The sequence below is a fragment of the Lissotriton helveticus genome, chromosome 9 (genome assembly GCF_964261635.1).
Source record: "Lissotriton helveticus chromosome 9, aLisHel1.1, whole genome shotgun sequence".
Lineage (NCBI taxonomy): Eukaryota > Metazoa > Chordata > Amphibia > Caudata > Salamandridae > Lissotriton > Lissotriton helveticus.
The window spans coordinates 661,429,472-661,444,454 of NC_136070.1; the positions used below are offsets into that span (position 1 = coordinate 661,429,472).

Here is a 14,983-nt window from a genome sequence, read left to right on the forward strand (position 1 = left end):
ATAGCCTGGTTTCTCCGACATTTGTATTTGAGCTCTCTTCTTCAGTTACCCTCTCTTACTGTCTACGGAGCAATCAGCAGACCTACACTTCTCGACCCACCTAACATCTGCTTGCTTTCCTTTCATCTATTTGTTTCTGCATTCTAAAAACATCCCAATTTAATCCAAAATCTGATTCTGCCTCTAGAACAATTTACTAGAAATACATCTGCACATTTTGAAAACCAATCTACCAGACCCAATGATTTTTAATTGAACAACATCCTACCCTCTGCCTACATAATTATCCAGTCCCTAAGTCCCTTCAGGATGCCTGTGATATTGTACAGTAAGTGTTTTGAACACACGTAGAATGTACAGTCACTTATGCTCTTTTAAGAATTCTACTTGAAGTTGCAGTTTTACGTATAGAGAAGGAAAAGTTATCCTTCTCCAGCGGCTGTTTTTCTCGTTGTTCGAGAGATTATACTTGAATGCGGTGAGCAGTTTGAGGGAGAGGCAGGTGACGGCAATAATTAAAAATAAAAGTGACATCATCTTATTAAATTTAAAGATGTATGTCTAGCGTGCGTACGTTTCTTTATGCGTGAGCCTGGTGAGCTCTTTGGTGTCACGTGAGCTCCTCTGTGACGTTTGTTCAGTCTCCAGTTTTTGCGGTTCATGGTAAGTCGCGTCTGCGTTCCAGTGACGTCAGATTCGCGCATGAACCTTTGTGATGAATGAGCTGCCCCAAGACTTAGAATTTCATCTCGAGTCAACTTTAGCCTTTTGTCGTGCGTTTCACGCAGGAGTAGGATTGTGTTCCAGTGACGTTTGCTCTTCATTTAAAGACGTGATCAGCACTTCAATTTTATCCTCAGTTTTCTTGCCAATTGGTTCGACCATAATTTTCAATCGTCAAAGCACCGGGTGTACGGCAATTGCAGTTTCATTGACTGAGCATCAGTGCCATCTACCAGTTGTTTTTCATCACAGCTTCTCTAAGTTCAGTCGTTGTTGACACCACTTATTCACTTTCTCCAGTGTTTCACCGCGCACATTTTCCTACCAAGGTATTTTTACTTTCCTTTTCATCGTTTTTCACCTGAACTTATCATAGTTCTTCAGCAGTTTCCACAGACCACGGTGATCACTTCATTCATTTTATTTTATTATTTTGTTAGGTCATTCACACATCTCCCTCTTTTTCTTAGACTTATATTCCAGGTGGATTGAAGTTGGAGCAGTAAGAGATGTCTCTGCAGGAAGTGTTAACGTTTTTTGGAAGGAATTTTTAAGAGAGAGAGTTTTCCCAACAGTATTCTCTCAGATAATGGACCTCAAATTTGTTCTTATGAATTTTTGACATTTTTAAATAGTTGTGGTATAGTGGAAAAGAAAAGTGCTATTTATCATCCTGAAACAAATGGAGCTGTAGAAAGAGTAAATAAAACTCTTAAAGAAAGTATACAACTAGCTAGGGTGAGTGGTTTAAATTGGAAAGATGTTCTCCAAGATAGGATTACGGCTTATCGCATGTCACATCACATGACTACGGGGAGGTCTCCTTTTGAACTCTTTAAAGGTAGAGTTCCGAAATCAAAGTTATGTCCAGGTTGGATGAAGTTAAACAAAGGTTTAGTTGACAATCATATTGGTGATTGGAGAACCAGAGAAGAGAAGAAACAGATATATAGGAAAATGTATTTTGACTATAAAAATAGTTTTCAGAATAATGATGTTAAATTAGGTGATTGTGTGAAGATTAGTGCTCAAATTGGCTGTCAACCTTGGTCTAAATTTACGAACAACAGATATGTTATAAAATTGTTCAAGAATGTAGTTAAAACTGATGATGGTAGAATTTGGAACAAAAATATGGTTGTAATAGTGAGTCCAAAATTGTCTTCTTCTGAGAGATGAGGTTAGTAAAGATTTGTTTCATTGTTCAACAAATATCATTCCGTCTTCTACTGGTAATTCAAGTGTTTTGACGAGCGTAAGAGAAAGAAGTCAGAGGATACGCAGACTTCCTGTATATATGAAAGACTGTTTAAATTTTGCCTTAATTTTCTCCTTTTTGTTTTTTTTGTTCTTTTGTTGTAAAAGAGGGAGATGTGGAATATTGTACAGTAAGTATTTTGAACACACGTAGAATGTACAGTCACTTATGTTCTTTTAAGAATGTGATTCTAAGAATTCTACTTGAAGTTCCATCTCTGTCAGTTGTATCTGAACAGTTGATGGATGAGGTGATTAACCTCTGCTTTCATCTTACCTCCGTGTGTCTCCTGAGCTTCATTACGAGGAAGATACTTTTTCACAATACCCAGTTACCATATTCCTTTTATCTGGAACTACTGAGTCACAAAGCAATGAACTAGCACTGCATTCAACCTAATCAATGGTTAACAACTAATCTTTCTAGTATACAATCCTGGGACATTTATTGACACTTTGCCACATGAACTTATCTGGAACAATGCAGGGGCACAGCATCTTCCACTGTCACCAATAGCTGGCAGGTTAGCTGGTACTCAGTACTGGAATCAATGATTTATTGACTGCGTGTTCTGTCTAAATCCAACTCTGCATTAGACCAGCTGAGTCTTTTCTAAGACAGACTTTCTGGTATTGCAATGTCTATAGCAAAGCACTCCACTTTGGCAGGCTCTCCTGGCATTCAACTCTGCCAGCATCATATATATCAGGCTATCTGGCACTCTGCTCTTCAACAATCTACACTGAATTATACCCATAATCTTTACATAATGTGGCAGTGAATCTTGGGAAGGTCTCCTGCGTGAGGAGAACCAGCCAGGTAATATGCATTAAATCAATGCTACTTTCTGTCAATCTGGGACAGCAATCTGTAACACCACTGGGTATCTGAGATAATATGGCAATCTATATTTATTCTGTTAAATGTGTTTTATTGTTTTTGACTGCGGTCATATTGATAATATTCAGTGATGATTCTGGGTACTTTTCACTTATACGTGTTTGGCAGCCCATTTCTGCGTGGCCCATGGATTGTTACTGTATTACACTTTATGTATCAACTATAATTTGCTGTCCTATTCATGCCTAATACTTACATGCCACAGAATAGAATGAAATGTCTGTTAATGGTATCTTCTATAAAAATGGTCAAACAAATGCTCAAGCCACAATCTGAATTGTTTAGTATCTCTTTTTGGAATACAAAGCAAATTAATTGCCCTGTTAAGTGAACCACTATCAAACATTACATGAAGAAGTCAAGTCTGATAAATGGAGAATTCAATTCTATATCAATGATGCTGCAACCTAAATTATAATCACTGTCTTATTACTTTGTGAGCCTACGATGTGCCTCTTGTAACTTTTTTTTAGCTTTATTAGCAAGTACTGAAAAGGCAATTAGGGAGAATGTCCAAGCTGGTACCTTAACCTCAGTGTCAATGATAGATACTCTCTGCTTTATTCAGAGTTTGGGGGATGGGATAAATGGTCTAAATGTGGCGGATATCTTATCCACTGTATTACTACTCCCATAGGTTATAATGTACTTGTAATACAGCAGAATAGACTTCCACCACTTTTGTGACTAACTCTAAATAAGGACCATAATTTAGTCTAAGGTTATGGCACTGAGAACTAGTGATGCCACATTTCCTTAAAACAACTTTGGGGCACAAACTATTCTGGTTTTAAGTAGTATTTTTCTGGAGTGTTGGAATAAACATCACCATGGGTATCAAATCATCCAAACATTTGATAGGATTAAGCAGCCAAAACTTTGTACCAAGAAACACATGATTTTTTTAGGTAGTATGCGTTACGTTACGTTGGAATGTTGTATCTGGGTGCATACAAACACAAATTCACCTTCTCTCAGACATTATACCTCTGTGCTTCTAATATCAGAGATAAAGTAGTCATGTGGGCTGTAGACTCAGGATGTGACCTTTGTCTCAAGACCAGATTCAAGAAAAAATACATATTTTGATATGGATGCTTCTAGCTCCTTCTCATGTTATTTGGATGATTTCTATGAACAAATGTCAGAGATAACAGAGTTAAGTAGAGCTGTGCTCAAAAACTCCATTTCAAACATCATGCAGTAAAGCTACTGTCTTAAGCATCATTCCTTCAAGGTCGCTTTGTTAATGTACCATAAATCTTATCTTGAAGGGAAATAATTCAGAGCACAGAACTGGTTGAAAGCTACAATGTTGAAGAACAACAGTTTCAGTTTAGGGAAAAACACACTTCGGCATTACATTGCAGAATCCACCCAAAACCCAAACAGCTAAGTGTGTGACACACGTCTGTACATTCATGGAAAAGGAGGTACAGTTTCCTGTGAGTGAGTGTTGCTGACAAATTCTGCATGCTACTTTGCAATATTCCTATCCTCTCTACATGAATGTCCATCAGAGCCCCTATCAGATGAACAAAGAAAAAAAGGCTCACCACCCCCCACATCCATCATCACGTACCTGAGCACTTTCCTCTGCACTCTTATTAAGAAAATTCAAGGAGCTGGCGCGCTTCATGCTAGTGGGGGAAAGAGATAATCATTAGAAGGGTAACATCATATCAATGCAATATGGCAGGTTCATTTAAACAGACTACACAGATAGAAGCACAGGCAAGAACTATTTGTTAGCAGCTTCCCCTCCTCAAGATGCCAAATTGATCACCCGTCTGTCAACCAGTTTTGGGTTTTCGCCTTCTGTCATTCTTCTTCAGAGGCCCTTCTAACAAGAGCAACATATTCAGAGAGAACTCTAAACAAAACGGATAGAATAGACATTCTGCAAAGGAGGACATAATCCTGACACCCAGGATCCTCAGTGAAAACCACCCATATTACGGTGTAAAAATGGTGGTAGACCAGGGGAGCTGAAATAAAAACAGTGAGGAGGAGTGCCCTTATAGAAGAGACGAGGGAGGCTTTTGTTCACAGACATGTTTGGACATGAGAAGTGGGGCAAAAATTGTGCCTGAAGAATAAAGCAAATAAAGTCTGTTTAAATGGCAGGGACACAAGAGCAAAGATCACATCTGTTTCTATGAGAGGCTATTCAAAGGCTTAGAGTTTGGCACAGATGTTGGATATGCAAGATCGGGAATATGCACCAATAGCACTCTTATGAAGGCAGTGAAGCTGAGTTTCCCAAGTTGGTGCTCTTCCGAGAAACGGGATCCACGTCACTAAGTATTGTAGATGAGGTGAGAAGAAAAGCCAGAGGTAATAAACTGTAGGCCAGTGTGGGCGTGCACCATATTCTATAAAGAGGCTGCAAACCCAGAAAGCTTATTACTGGCAATGCCATCCAACTAGGGTTATCATCTCCAATTTGGCAGATGGTGTGCCCTGTCAGTGCAAGCTATGGCCTCTGCCCCACAGGCAGAAAACTGCCTGTCATATTCAGTTATCTCCACAATGTAGGCAGGGATTCATGCGTTTTAGTGGAGCTGCCCTAGCTCTGCTAAAGTCACAGAAGCTTTGGCAAACCAAGGCCATTTGTAATAAGTCCACTCTGCAAAGTGAGAGTTTACTATTGAAACACAAAAAACTGAATGGGCTGGATGTGCTGGGAGTTTTCGATATATTTAATATAATAATATATTTAATTATATATAAACGGCAACCACCATCGCAGGGCTTGCTTCATGGTGGGCGTAATCTGAATGATATTGTCAAAAGAGCTGCTGGTTTTTAGCCACTGGCTGTCCAACTCCTCCTGAAGTGACCTCATGTAGAAACGGCAGTTTGGTATGAGGGGAATGCAAGAGAAGAGCATCCCCAGATAAGACTTGTAGAGACTGACAGAAGCGGACCTTCTTTTGGTGAGGTGCAGTGCAAGGCTGTGAATCTTTTCTAGTCTCATATGGGAGTCGAAGACTTTTGCTTGCATTGTATCCATCACAGCTCCCAAAAGGATGATGGTGGTTGTAGGTTTGAGATGTAACTTTTGGGGGTTAAATGAAAGGCCTAAGGCACGGAAAAGACATGTTGCCGTATCCTTCGCTGTTTGCTGTAATGTGCTAGCCATTATTAGCCAATTGTCCAAATACAGGAAAACTTGGACTCCTCCTTGGCTGAGATATGCTGCCACTGGAGCCAACACTTTGATGAATACTCGCGGTGCTGATCTTAGACCCAATGGCTACACCTTGAATTAGTAGGGAGTGCTAGCCACCCTGAATCACAAGAAATTCCCGTGCTTGGGGTGGATTGGGATACAAAAGTAGGTGTCTTGGAGATTCAAGGCAGTCATAAAATCCCCCTTAATTTACAAAGTATAGCACATACTGAAGAGTGACCATACAAAATGGCTTTTTTCAGAAACTTGTTGAGTTGATAAAGATCTCCTGTCTTCTTCCATATAAGGAAGAAGTGAGAGTAGAAACAGATTCCTCTCCGAGTCTTCGGTACGATTCCTATTGCTCCTTTGCATATCATTGCGGTTATTTGCAATACGAGCTCTTTCAAGCGGGAATGTAGTGGTCCTCGCGGTATTACATTGGGTGGAGTGTGCTGAAATTCCAGGGTATCTATCAGGGTAATGATACCGAGGACCCACCGGTCTGATGTGATCTGGGACCATTAGTAAAAGTAATTGGAAATTCTGCCTCCAATATGAGTAGGTGAGGTGGTGGTGGTCGGCACTTGCTGGGGTCACTGCTTTTTGGCAGTGTCTCTGCCTCTATAGGAAGACGTTCATCTAGCAGAATGTCTGTATGCTGCAGACAGTGGTTGTCTGTAGGACTGCTAGTGTTGCTGGCCAGCAGTCTGACGATATTGCCCTTGATAGGGTTGGCACTGTTGATAACCCTTTCAGAAAGAGGACACTCCTCGACCCCTGGCTCCCTGAAAGGGCTGCCTCCTATATTGGAGCGTTCCCAGACATCTGGCTGTTTCGGTGTCTGTCTTGATGGACTGGAGTCATTGTCGACATGTTTCCCAAACAATAATTCACCATCATATGACATGTCCATAATTTTTGTCTGAAGGAAGTAGCTTGAAGCCATCCCTGGCATCTCAGGACTGCCACCCCGGCTAGCTGTCAAAAGCCTGTGGACGACAGATCTATAGTACAGTCAATTATTTCTGCTGAAATCTTCTCTCATTCCTGCAGTATCTTTCATGTCTGTAGTTTTGAGTAGTTACCAAAAAAGTACTGGGCTGTTCCTAGAGTAAACGGAATGTATGCGTCCCTGTGGAGTGCAGGATGTTGTAGGGTTCCAGAGGTTCCTACAGTTGGGCATCCATTAGGTTGGATGTAATGCCCTCACACACCCTTTCAGGTGTCATGCTTCATCATTTGGGCTTGCACCTCGTTGGGTCGGCGGTGCAATACCCAACGGGCGTTGCAAGAAGAGCAACACAAAGATGTGTAGACCCTACCTTGAGCTGAACCACACACCCGATTCACTACAGTGCTGGTTCTTGAAGCCAGCATAAAAACATCTAAAGAGAACCTTTTCTTTAAAGAACAACGCTGGATACATAGACTGTCAACTGATAGCCAAGGCCTAAATGTAGAAATTCCATGGAGAGCGCTGTGACACTTAAGCTCCAGTATGCACCAGGACCAATGCTTGCCACTAAGTAACACCATTATGTCATGGCAGCTTGCTCCCCACCCTAGGTCACGTGACTTCTTAAATCAATTTGATAACTTGAATTTATGTGAAGGGATCAATAATATGCACCTGGACTAATGCTTCCCAATGAGTAACACCACTGTGTCATGGCCGCTGGCTTCTAACCACAGGTCATGTGACCTCCTAATTAATCTGATAACTATAAACTCATGCTAAGGGGTCTATAGCAAAACGAACGTTTGATCTGTGAGTCACATGTACATCATTATGTGAATTAATACAAGAATATAAACATATTGACACAAACAGGTCCCCACATTAATTTAAGAGGCACGGTCCAACCGACTTAAACCTCTATTTTTCCCCTATGAAATACCCTGACCATGTACATCCACTAAGGCATGGCAGGGACCCTGGAATTCAGAAGGGAGGGTAATAATACTAGGCGGAGCTTACTACACTGCCCCACTGTAAGATGGCCGGCACAATCCCCAGGGATATGCCTGGATGCGCCCTTCCGCCTAGTCACACCACCACGTGACCGCGGGACGCTGTACTTCAGTGAGGCCGCCGGACCGTTCATCACCACCCGGGTCCGGCGGCGAGGGGTAGGTGTATGAAGATTTACGCGTCACGATCCAAGTAAGTAACTCTATGAGGCACGAGGAAATACGGGACAGGACACGGCTTTTCAGTACCCGGCCGCCAGCCCTAGTCTCCACGTTATTAGGCTACAGCCTTAATATCTGAGCATAGGGGGTTGAACTTAACTTAAGAAGGCGCATTACCCTCCCGCATTAATAGGATTGCCCTAGCAACTGTTTCCATAGGCTAGCACAACGAGGGTTGCCCCTAACACGAGTGGACTGCATGGAACGGGCACTTAGTGAGGCACCCGGTGGACTGAATAAAAATACCTCGGGAATACCGAGCACCGAGAGGGTTAGCACTAAGACCACGCACTATTGGAAATTATAGACACTAAGAGGGGCACTCTGATTTAACATAAATCAAGTATGGACTTCGGGGCACTAAGATACTGACCTCGAGCACCACGCTGATACACAAACATAGCTCCCGCCAGGCATCCTTAACTCTGGTGTAGCAGTTACACTAACTCTATAGTAGCTGTTGATACCGGTCACTAGAAAGGCAGAAATAACAACATGCCGTACCTTGCACTCTGCCTCATTTGGTTTATGAACCCACCCAGCCCACGCACAAGAAATCTGCTAAAAGTCCCTAGGGAGCACTGCAGTCACAACCGGGGGCTAATGGATTTAACATCCAAGATTACATATGGGACGGGCCAACGACTCAGGGGCCCTTACCGTTGGGGCTGGAGATGATTAGCAGCTCCAGTCTTCGTTAAGGGTGATTAAACAGCATGCCAGTACTTGCAATTCCACCCAATAGTCGATGCCTCACACCACGAGCCACATACCTTAAATCATGGTTTCCTCCTATGACACCACAGATACTGGAAGGTCCTGCGTGCCAGATATACCCGCTGGACACTGTTGGGGTCTGTAGACATAGCCTAATAGGTGAGACCATGAATTGCTCATGCAGTACGTGTATGTTGTGTATTGTTTTTAATAACCTTAACCAACATGGTTTTTACAGGCTGATCTTAATTGCCCACATGAGCATGCCCACGGACATGCTCACTAAGGAATTGCTCGAACACTAAAAAAACTTTTTTACAGTTTAACCCGCATGTTAGCAGCACGGCACAAGGAATGTACAATTATGTCCCTAAGGTTTTATTTGTTCCTGTTGTGATTTGTGTTTTTCTCCCAATCCAGGTAGATGCAGTCCAACAGAACTAACACGCAGGAAACACTCTTTTTTCTGTGAGCTACATACATTTGAATGTTAGTCTGAATACAAGACATACATTACAGCGACGTAGATAGTAAACATCATAGACACACTTTCTAATATAAGGTCCTGAAGAATCGCTAGCCATTAGCTTTTAAGCGAGAAACATGTCGACCGACCAGAGCACGCACTAAGCCGCGACTCGTTATCATGGAAGCATAATATTCCAACGAGTACCGGATAGTCTTCATTTTATTTAGAGCAGGGGACCTCCAGAATAAAGTCATTCCTGGTACTCCGAGCTTTATTTTAACTCACATCACCACGTCTACGCACCTCAGGCCCCCACACCTGCACTTCATCAATACGGCAGTTGGATAAAAGATCTCCGCCAAAGAGCCCCTCTTAGAGGTGTCGACCGTTGGGTATTGCACCGCCGACCCAACGAGGAGCAAGCCCAAATGATGAAGCATGACACCCGAAAGGGTGTGTGAGGGCATTACATCCAACATAATGGATGCCCAACTGTAGGAACCTCTGGAACCCTACAACATCCTGCACTCCACAGGGACGCATACATTCCGTTTACTCTAGGAACAGCCCAGTACTTTTTTTTTTTGGTAACTACTCTTCATTTAGGGCACCACTGAGGCTGGGCCTACCACTCACTAGGAGTGGTGAATGCCGTTCTCCGAGCAGAATTTCTCCCTTGTTTTGTAAAACTAACTGTAGTTTTGCGTCCTCTGGTAAGAGGCAATAGATGTGGAGACGTCTTACCACATTTGGCAGACTTAACGCCCCAGAAAAGCCAAGGAGTTTGCTGCTCGAACAATGGTAGCCGCCATTGTAGAGAACATTTTCCTATACTGTTGAGGCATCTCAACAGTCCCTATCTGAGGGAGCAGAGAGGGGAGAAGATGGATTTCTCAATCGACACTGGGCCACCTGTGCTACAATGGATTCAGGTTTTGGTTGGCCGAACAGAAAAGCAGGAGAATTCTGAGGCGCTTTGCATTTTTTATACATTCTAGTAGTATTGCTGGTATAGAGGCTGTAGTTTTCATAACTTTGAGGCCTTCCTCCCATATCAAGTCCCCAATCAGGATAGCAGGAACTGCTTTTCTAGTTTGTTCTTTTAAGTCATCGGGAAAGCAGTCCGATTGTTTCGTGACTATTGGGAGTCGGAATCTTTAGGCAGCCCATAATGCTATGAAATCCACTGACGTCCTCCGGTGGAGAATCTATTGGTGGTGGAGTGGAAGGGGGCGCATTTTGTATTTGGTAAGCATCCCACTCATTGGGAACTGAAGCAGTATTCTCATTCTCACCCTCCTTTATGTCTTCATCTGTGGATGGAGGATCTCCCACTGGAGACACCGGAATTGGAGCAGCCAAAGGTGGCAATGGTGCAAAGGGTGCAACAAGAAGCGGTGATGTACGTCTAGGAGAGGGTACCAGAGGAGGTGGTCTCTGTAGAGGTGTTTGAGGTACTAGCGTGGCAGACCCTGATGGTGGGAATCTGCTGTAATAATCCTGCAGCATATGCTGCAAGTTGGTAACCAGTGACCCTGGCATATATATTTTAGGGGCCTGATACTGTTCCGTATAAGTCATATATTGTTGTTGGTGTACCTATTGATCAGTTGCATATTGCTGATCATAGTATTTCTGGTCCTCTTCATCTTCTTCCTGACCTTAATATGAAGGTCTGAGGGCTATGACCTGCTCTGAATGTTCCGTTGTCATCTGAATACTCTTCTTCCTCCTCACCAACATCTGGGAGATTATCTGGAGGAATAGGTGACACCTTACTGGGTGAGGTGTGAGAAGGTAATAGTGCCTCTTGTGTTCATATGCGCTCAATGGTATTAGCACCAAAGGTACAAAAAAGACCAGATAGCCAATGATTCTAGATCTAGCCTCACCAGTAATATCGACAACGGTAATAATATTGCTGCCATCGACGGTGGTGCTGTAAACCGGGTCGATGGCGCCAACGACTAAGGTGCTGCCATCGATGGTGCTGACTTTGACGTTGCAGACGACGATGAATCCGTGGATGATTGGAACTTTGGTATAGGCGGGTCTCTCTTGGAAGTTTTTCGTCAATGGGTTACACATAATCTTGATCAATGTTATCGTCGTCGATGTTCGCTGTGACTGTAGGAGACGGGTTCAGTATATGGTGTACACCTATTGGCGAGACACCCTGCACTGAGTCCAGGCAACCCTTAGGTATAGTGTAAGAGGTCCCTGATAATCAAAGCTCTCAAGAGGTAGCTGTGGCGAGCCACTAAGGCTTATCAAGGAGGATGTAAAGCTGGTGCATTTAGCACATAAGTCAGTCAGTGACACAAGAAAGAACCACACCAGTGTTAGAACAATACTGTAGTGTTTATTACACACCAACACTAAACTACTTTGGTATATCTCCAACACGAAGATATGCATACACAATAACAATATCAGTAAATACATGGGCCCTTATGGGGGGAAGTGTGGGGAGCAAACCATACACTAAGTAAGTGGAATGTGAAAGTGTACCTAACCAAGACTACCACCTAAGGATCTGCAAGCATGGAGAAGCACAGAACCACCAAAGGTAAGTAACTAGGATTACCTAGGCATCTGGGTGCAGAGGTGATGCCCCGGGTCAGTTTCCATAGAATACATGGGGAAATCGCAGTTAGGATTTTCAGGATTCAGGACCCTTCTCAGAGGACCCTGAGGAAACCCTTTGGAACCTGGGAGGTTATAGAGCACCCCCCCACATGTGCATACCCAGAGATGCAGGATACCTACACCAGAGAGCCCGGTGCATAGGTGTGGAGTGGTGTCTGAATCATGTGTTTGAAGTCAATGAGGATCTTCGGAAGCCCAGCTGCTACCATGACCTATGGACCAGGTCGGTGGAACCCAAGTGTGGATTCCGGACGAGGGGCACCTGAGGAGAGAGGAGACAGAGTCCAAGCCACCCAGAGTCATCCAGAAGGTGCAGGAGCACAATGCCCAGAATTCTCTGGGCTATTTCACGGCAGAAGGAGGTCTTGGAGTTTCAGCTGTGGAGCCCAGGCGAGGATGTAGAAACACAGGAGAAGCCTATGAGCTGCACCACGATGGGGAAAGAAATGCAGGAAGGTCAGTGGCCGGAAGGCTCACAAACAAGCCTTGGAAAATGCAGCAGACGCATTGCAGAAAGAAACAAAAAGGAAATCAAGCGACTCAGATTGGTACTTAGCTTAGTGGAGTATTTTTGATGGGAGGTTTCAGTACGCACCGATTGGCCTACTCTCACGCCTCGACGTGGCATGACCACGCCCACCCGGAAGCAGAGTAACGCTGCGTTTACTTAACGCCCTCGCTGCCTCGAGCAGACATCCTCGGGGTCCAGCAGAGGGTCGCTACAGGTATACAACGGGTGCCGAGCGTCGAGGGCGTGAGTATAAAAGCCAGAAACCTCCCATCAAAAATACTCCACTAAGCTAAGTACCAATCTGAGTCGCTTGATTTCCTTTTTGTTTCTGATGATTGCAGGGTGTGCCAATTACGCTCCCACCCCCCTCCTGTGACCCATGGTGTGAATCCATAACACCCTAAAAGTGAGAAATTATTTTATAATCCTCAGCACTATCTTGATCGCGCCGACATTTTATGTTGATAGCGTTTTAACTCACAAAACCCCTTGTAAATATCATTCCATGTATATAGCACGTATAGCACATATCACTACCTACCCATAACGCTCTATAATTTGGGGACCAAGGTGGTAACTATACTGTTACTCTACCACATGATGTCTCTGATACCACCGACTGGAGCACAATGGACTGACAATAGGCGATCAGCAATACAACTCATTGTTTGTTTTGTCCTTTTTGTTTGTCCTCGTTATTTTTCTTTCCCACAGGTGCAGAAACCGACAATTCGGAAGCCTCCTAAACCAGGAGTTATTAGAAAGACAACTTTTCTTTCTAATTCTTTGCACTTTTTCACTATTTAATTTTCACTTTCACGCCCCTAGGTAAGGGTGGGCCTTAGAGAGTCCATACCGCCAGGGTTTATTCACATTAAGTCCTGATGAATGCCAGGTAAATTTACACCGTTTCATGGCTGAAACATGTCGACTGACTTAGGAAACTATCACTTAATTAATTGTGGACGCATTTCCTACACGTAATTTTATTTCCAAGTCCTTAGTGATCTTAATAAAGTTAATTCTGATACACTACAGACTTCTTTTTAACCTCATATCATTCACTTAATTTTCTTTGCACAACACTGTCCTTACCCACCAACCCGCTCCGCAGTAGATCTGGCGTTGTAGCACACAAAAGGGACGCTAGGTCCCTTTTGTGGGGCCCGATGATGAAGCATGTCATCACTAGGTGGTGAGTGAGGGCTTTCTTTAAACGCCTTAAGTGAAGCCGTTTGTTTGCTCCATACCGGTGGTCCTCGACTACCTTGGAATACTCTTGTTTTGTTTACTTGATCTATACTGGGGTATAAGAGTGTCCCACTACCCTGCCTCTCCTTTTGTTTTGACACACGACGGCATTGCAGAAAGATCCAGGGAACTCACCCAGCAGAGGTAAGTTAGATCTGCCCCTCAGCAAGCAGGCGAACCAGCAGGAATCTATGGGAGACCCCAGAAGGAACCTCTAGCGGCAGGCACAATGAGTCGAAGGGAGGCATCAGCAGCCAAGCAAAGATGCAAGGAGAACATTGCTTTTGCAGCCGGATGATGATTGAGGCTGGGGCTTCTTGGAGCACGAAGATCTTCAGACTGGAGAGTCAACAAGCCTTGGCAACAGCAGACAGAAGTGGTGCACAGGGACGCAGTTCCTGCAGCACCACGAGGGATTGTAGTCTTCCAAGTTGCACAGAAGACAGGTCAGGCCTCAAGAGGGCTACCAAACCAAACCAACACCAGTGTTGTAGAACCTTCGAGAGGGACAGCAGGATCCACAGACTGGTCGTGGACACTGGGGTGCCTGCCTTTGCAGGGGAGTGACTAACTCCAAGGGAGATTGCTTCCAGCTGTCCTTCATGGACACAGAGTCATTGTGAGTCTGGAGTATGCATGGCCACATATTTTACAGGATTGAGGTAACGCACGGAGACAAAGTTGCAGTAAGAGGCTTCCTACTAGGAGCAGTCTTCTCTTGGGTCCGGCACATCCCAAGAGCAGAGTCCAGTGTCCAGGAGCAGAAGAGTCTTTTGGAGGATATTGAAGACGAGTCTTGCAGTGGAATCCGTGGTCAGACGAATCTAGGGTTCCACCCTGAGGGGAGCTCTTAAGTAACTCAGGAAGGGGTCTGGGCAACTTCTGCAGTGACCCACCAATCGGGGGGGGGCATAGGATGCTACTCAGATGGTCTGACTAGTCAGATGCTCCCAGGGGCCTCTGCTTATTTGGCTTTCAAGATGGCAGAATCAAACCGCCACCCGGTGGAGTTCTGGGCACCTCCCAGGTCGAGGTGCTGGGCAGGGGGTGGTCTCTCCCTTGTCCTTTGTGTGGTTTAATGCCAGAGCGGGAGCCAAGGGCTCCTGAACTGGGGCAAACCTGTTTATGCAAGGA

General features: G+C 44.2%; 1 protein-coding gene across 3 annotated transcripts in view; it reads right to left on the reverse strand.

The window, feature by feature from the left end:
* The window catches only part of KLC2 (kinesin light chain 2), a 312,573-nt gene that overhangs the window by 15,275 nt on the left and 282,315 nt on the right, over positions 1-14,983 (reverse strand). For all 3 annotated transcript variants that reach the window (XM_078660752.1, XM_078660751.1, XM_078660753.1), the window contains exon 15: positions 4,464-4,521. In XM_078660752.1, the coding sequence (XP_078516878.1) occupies positions 4,464-4,521 (58 nt within the window). The remainder of the gene's footprint in view (positions 1-4,463; positions 4,522-14,983) is intronic.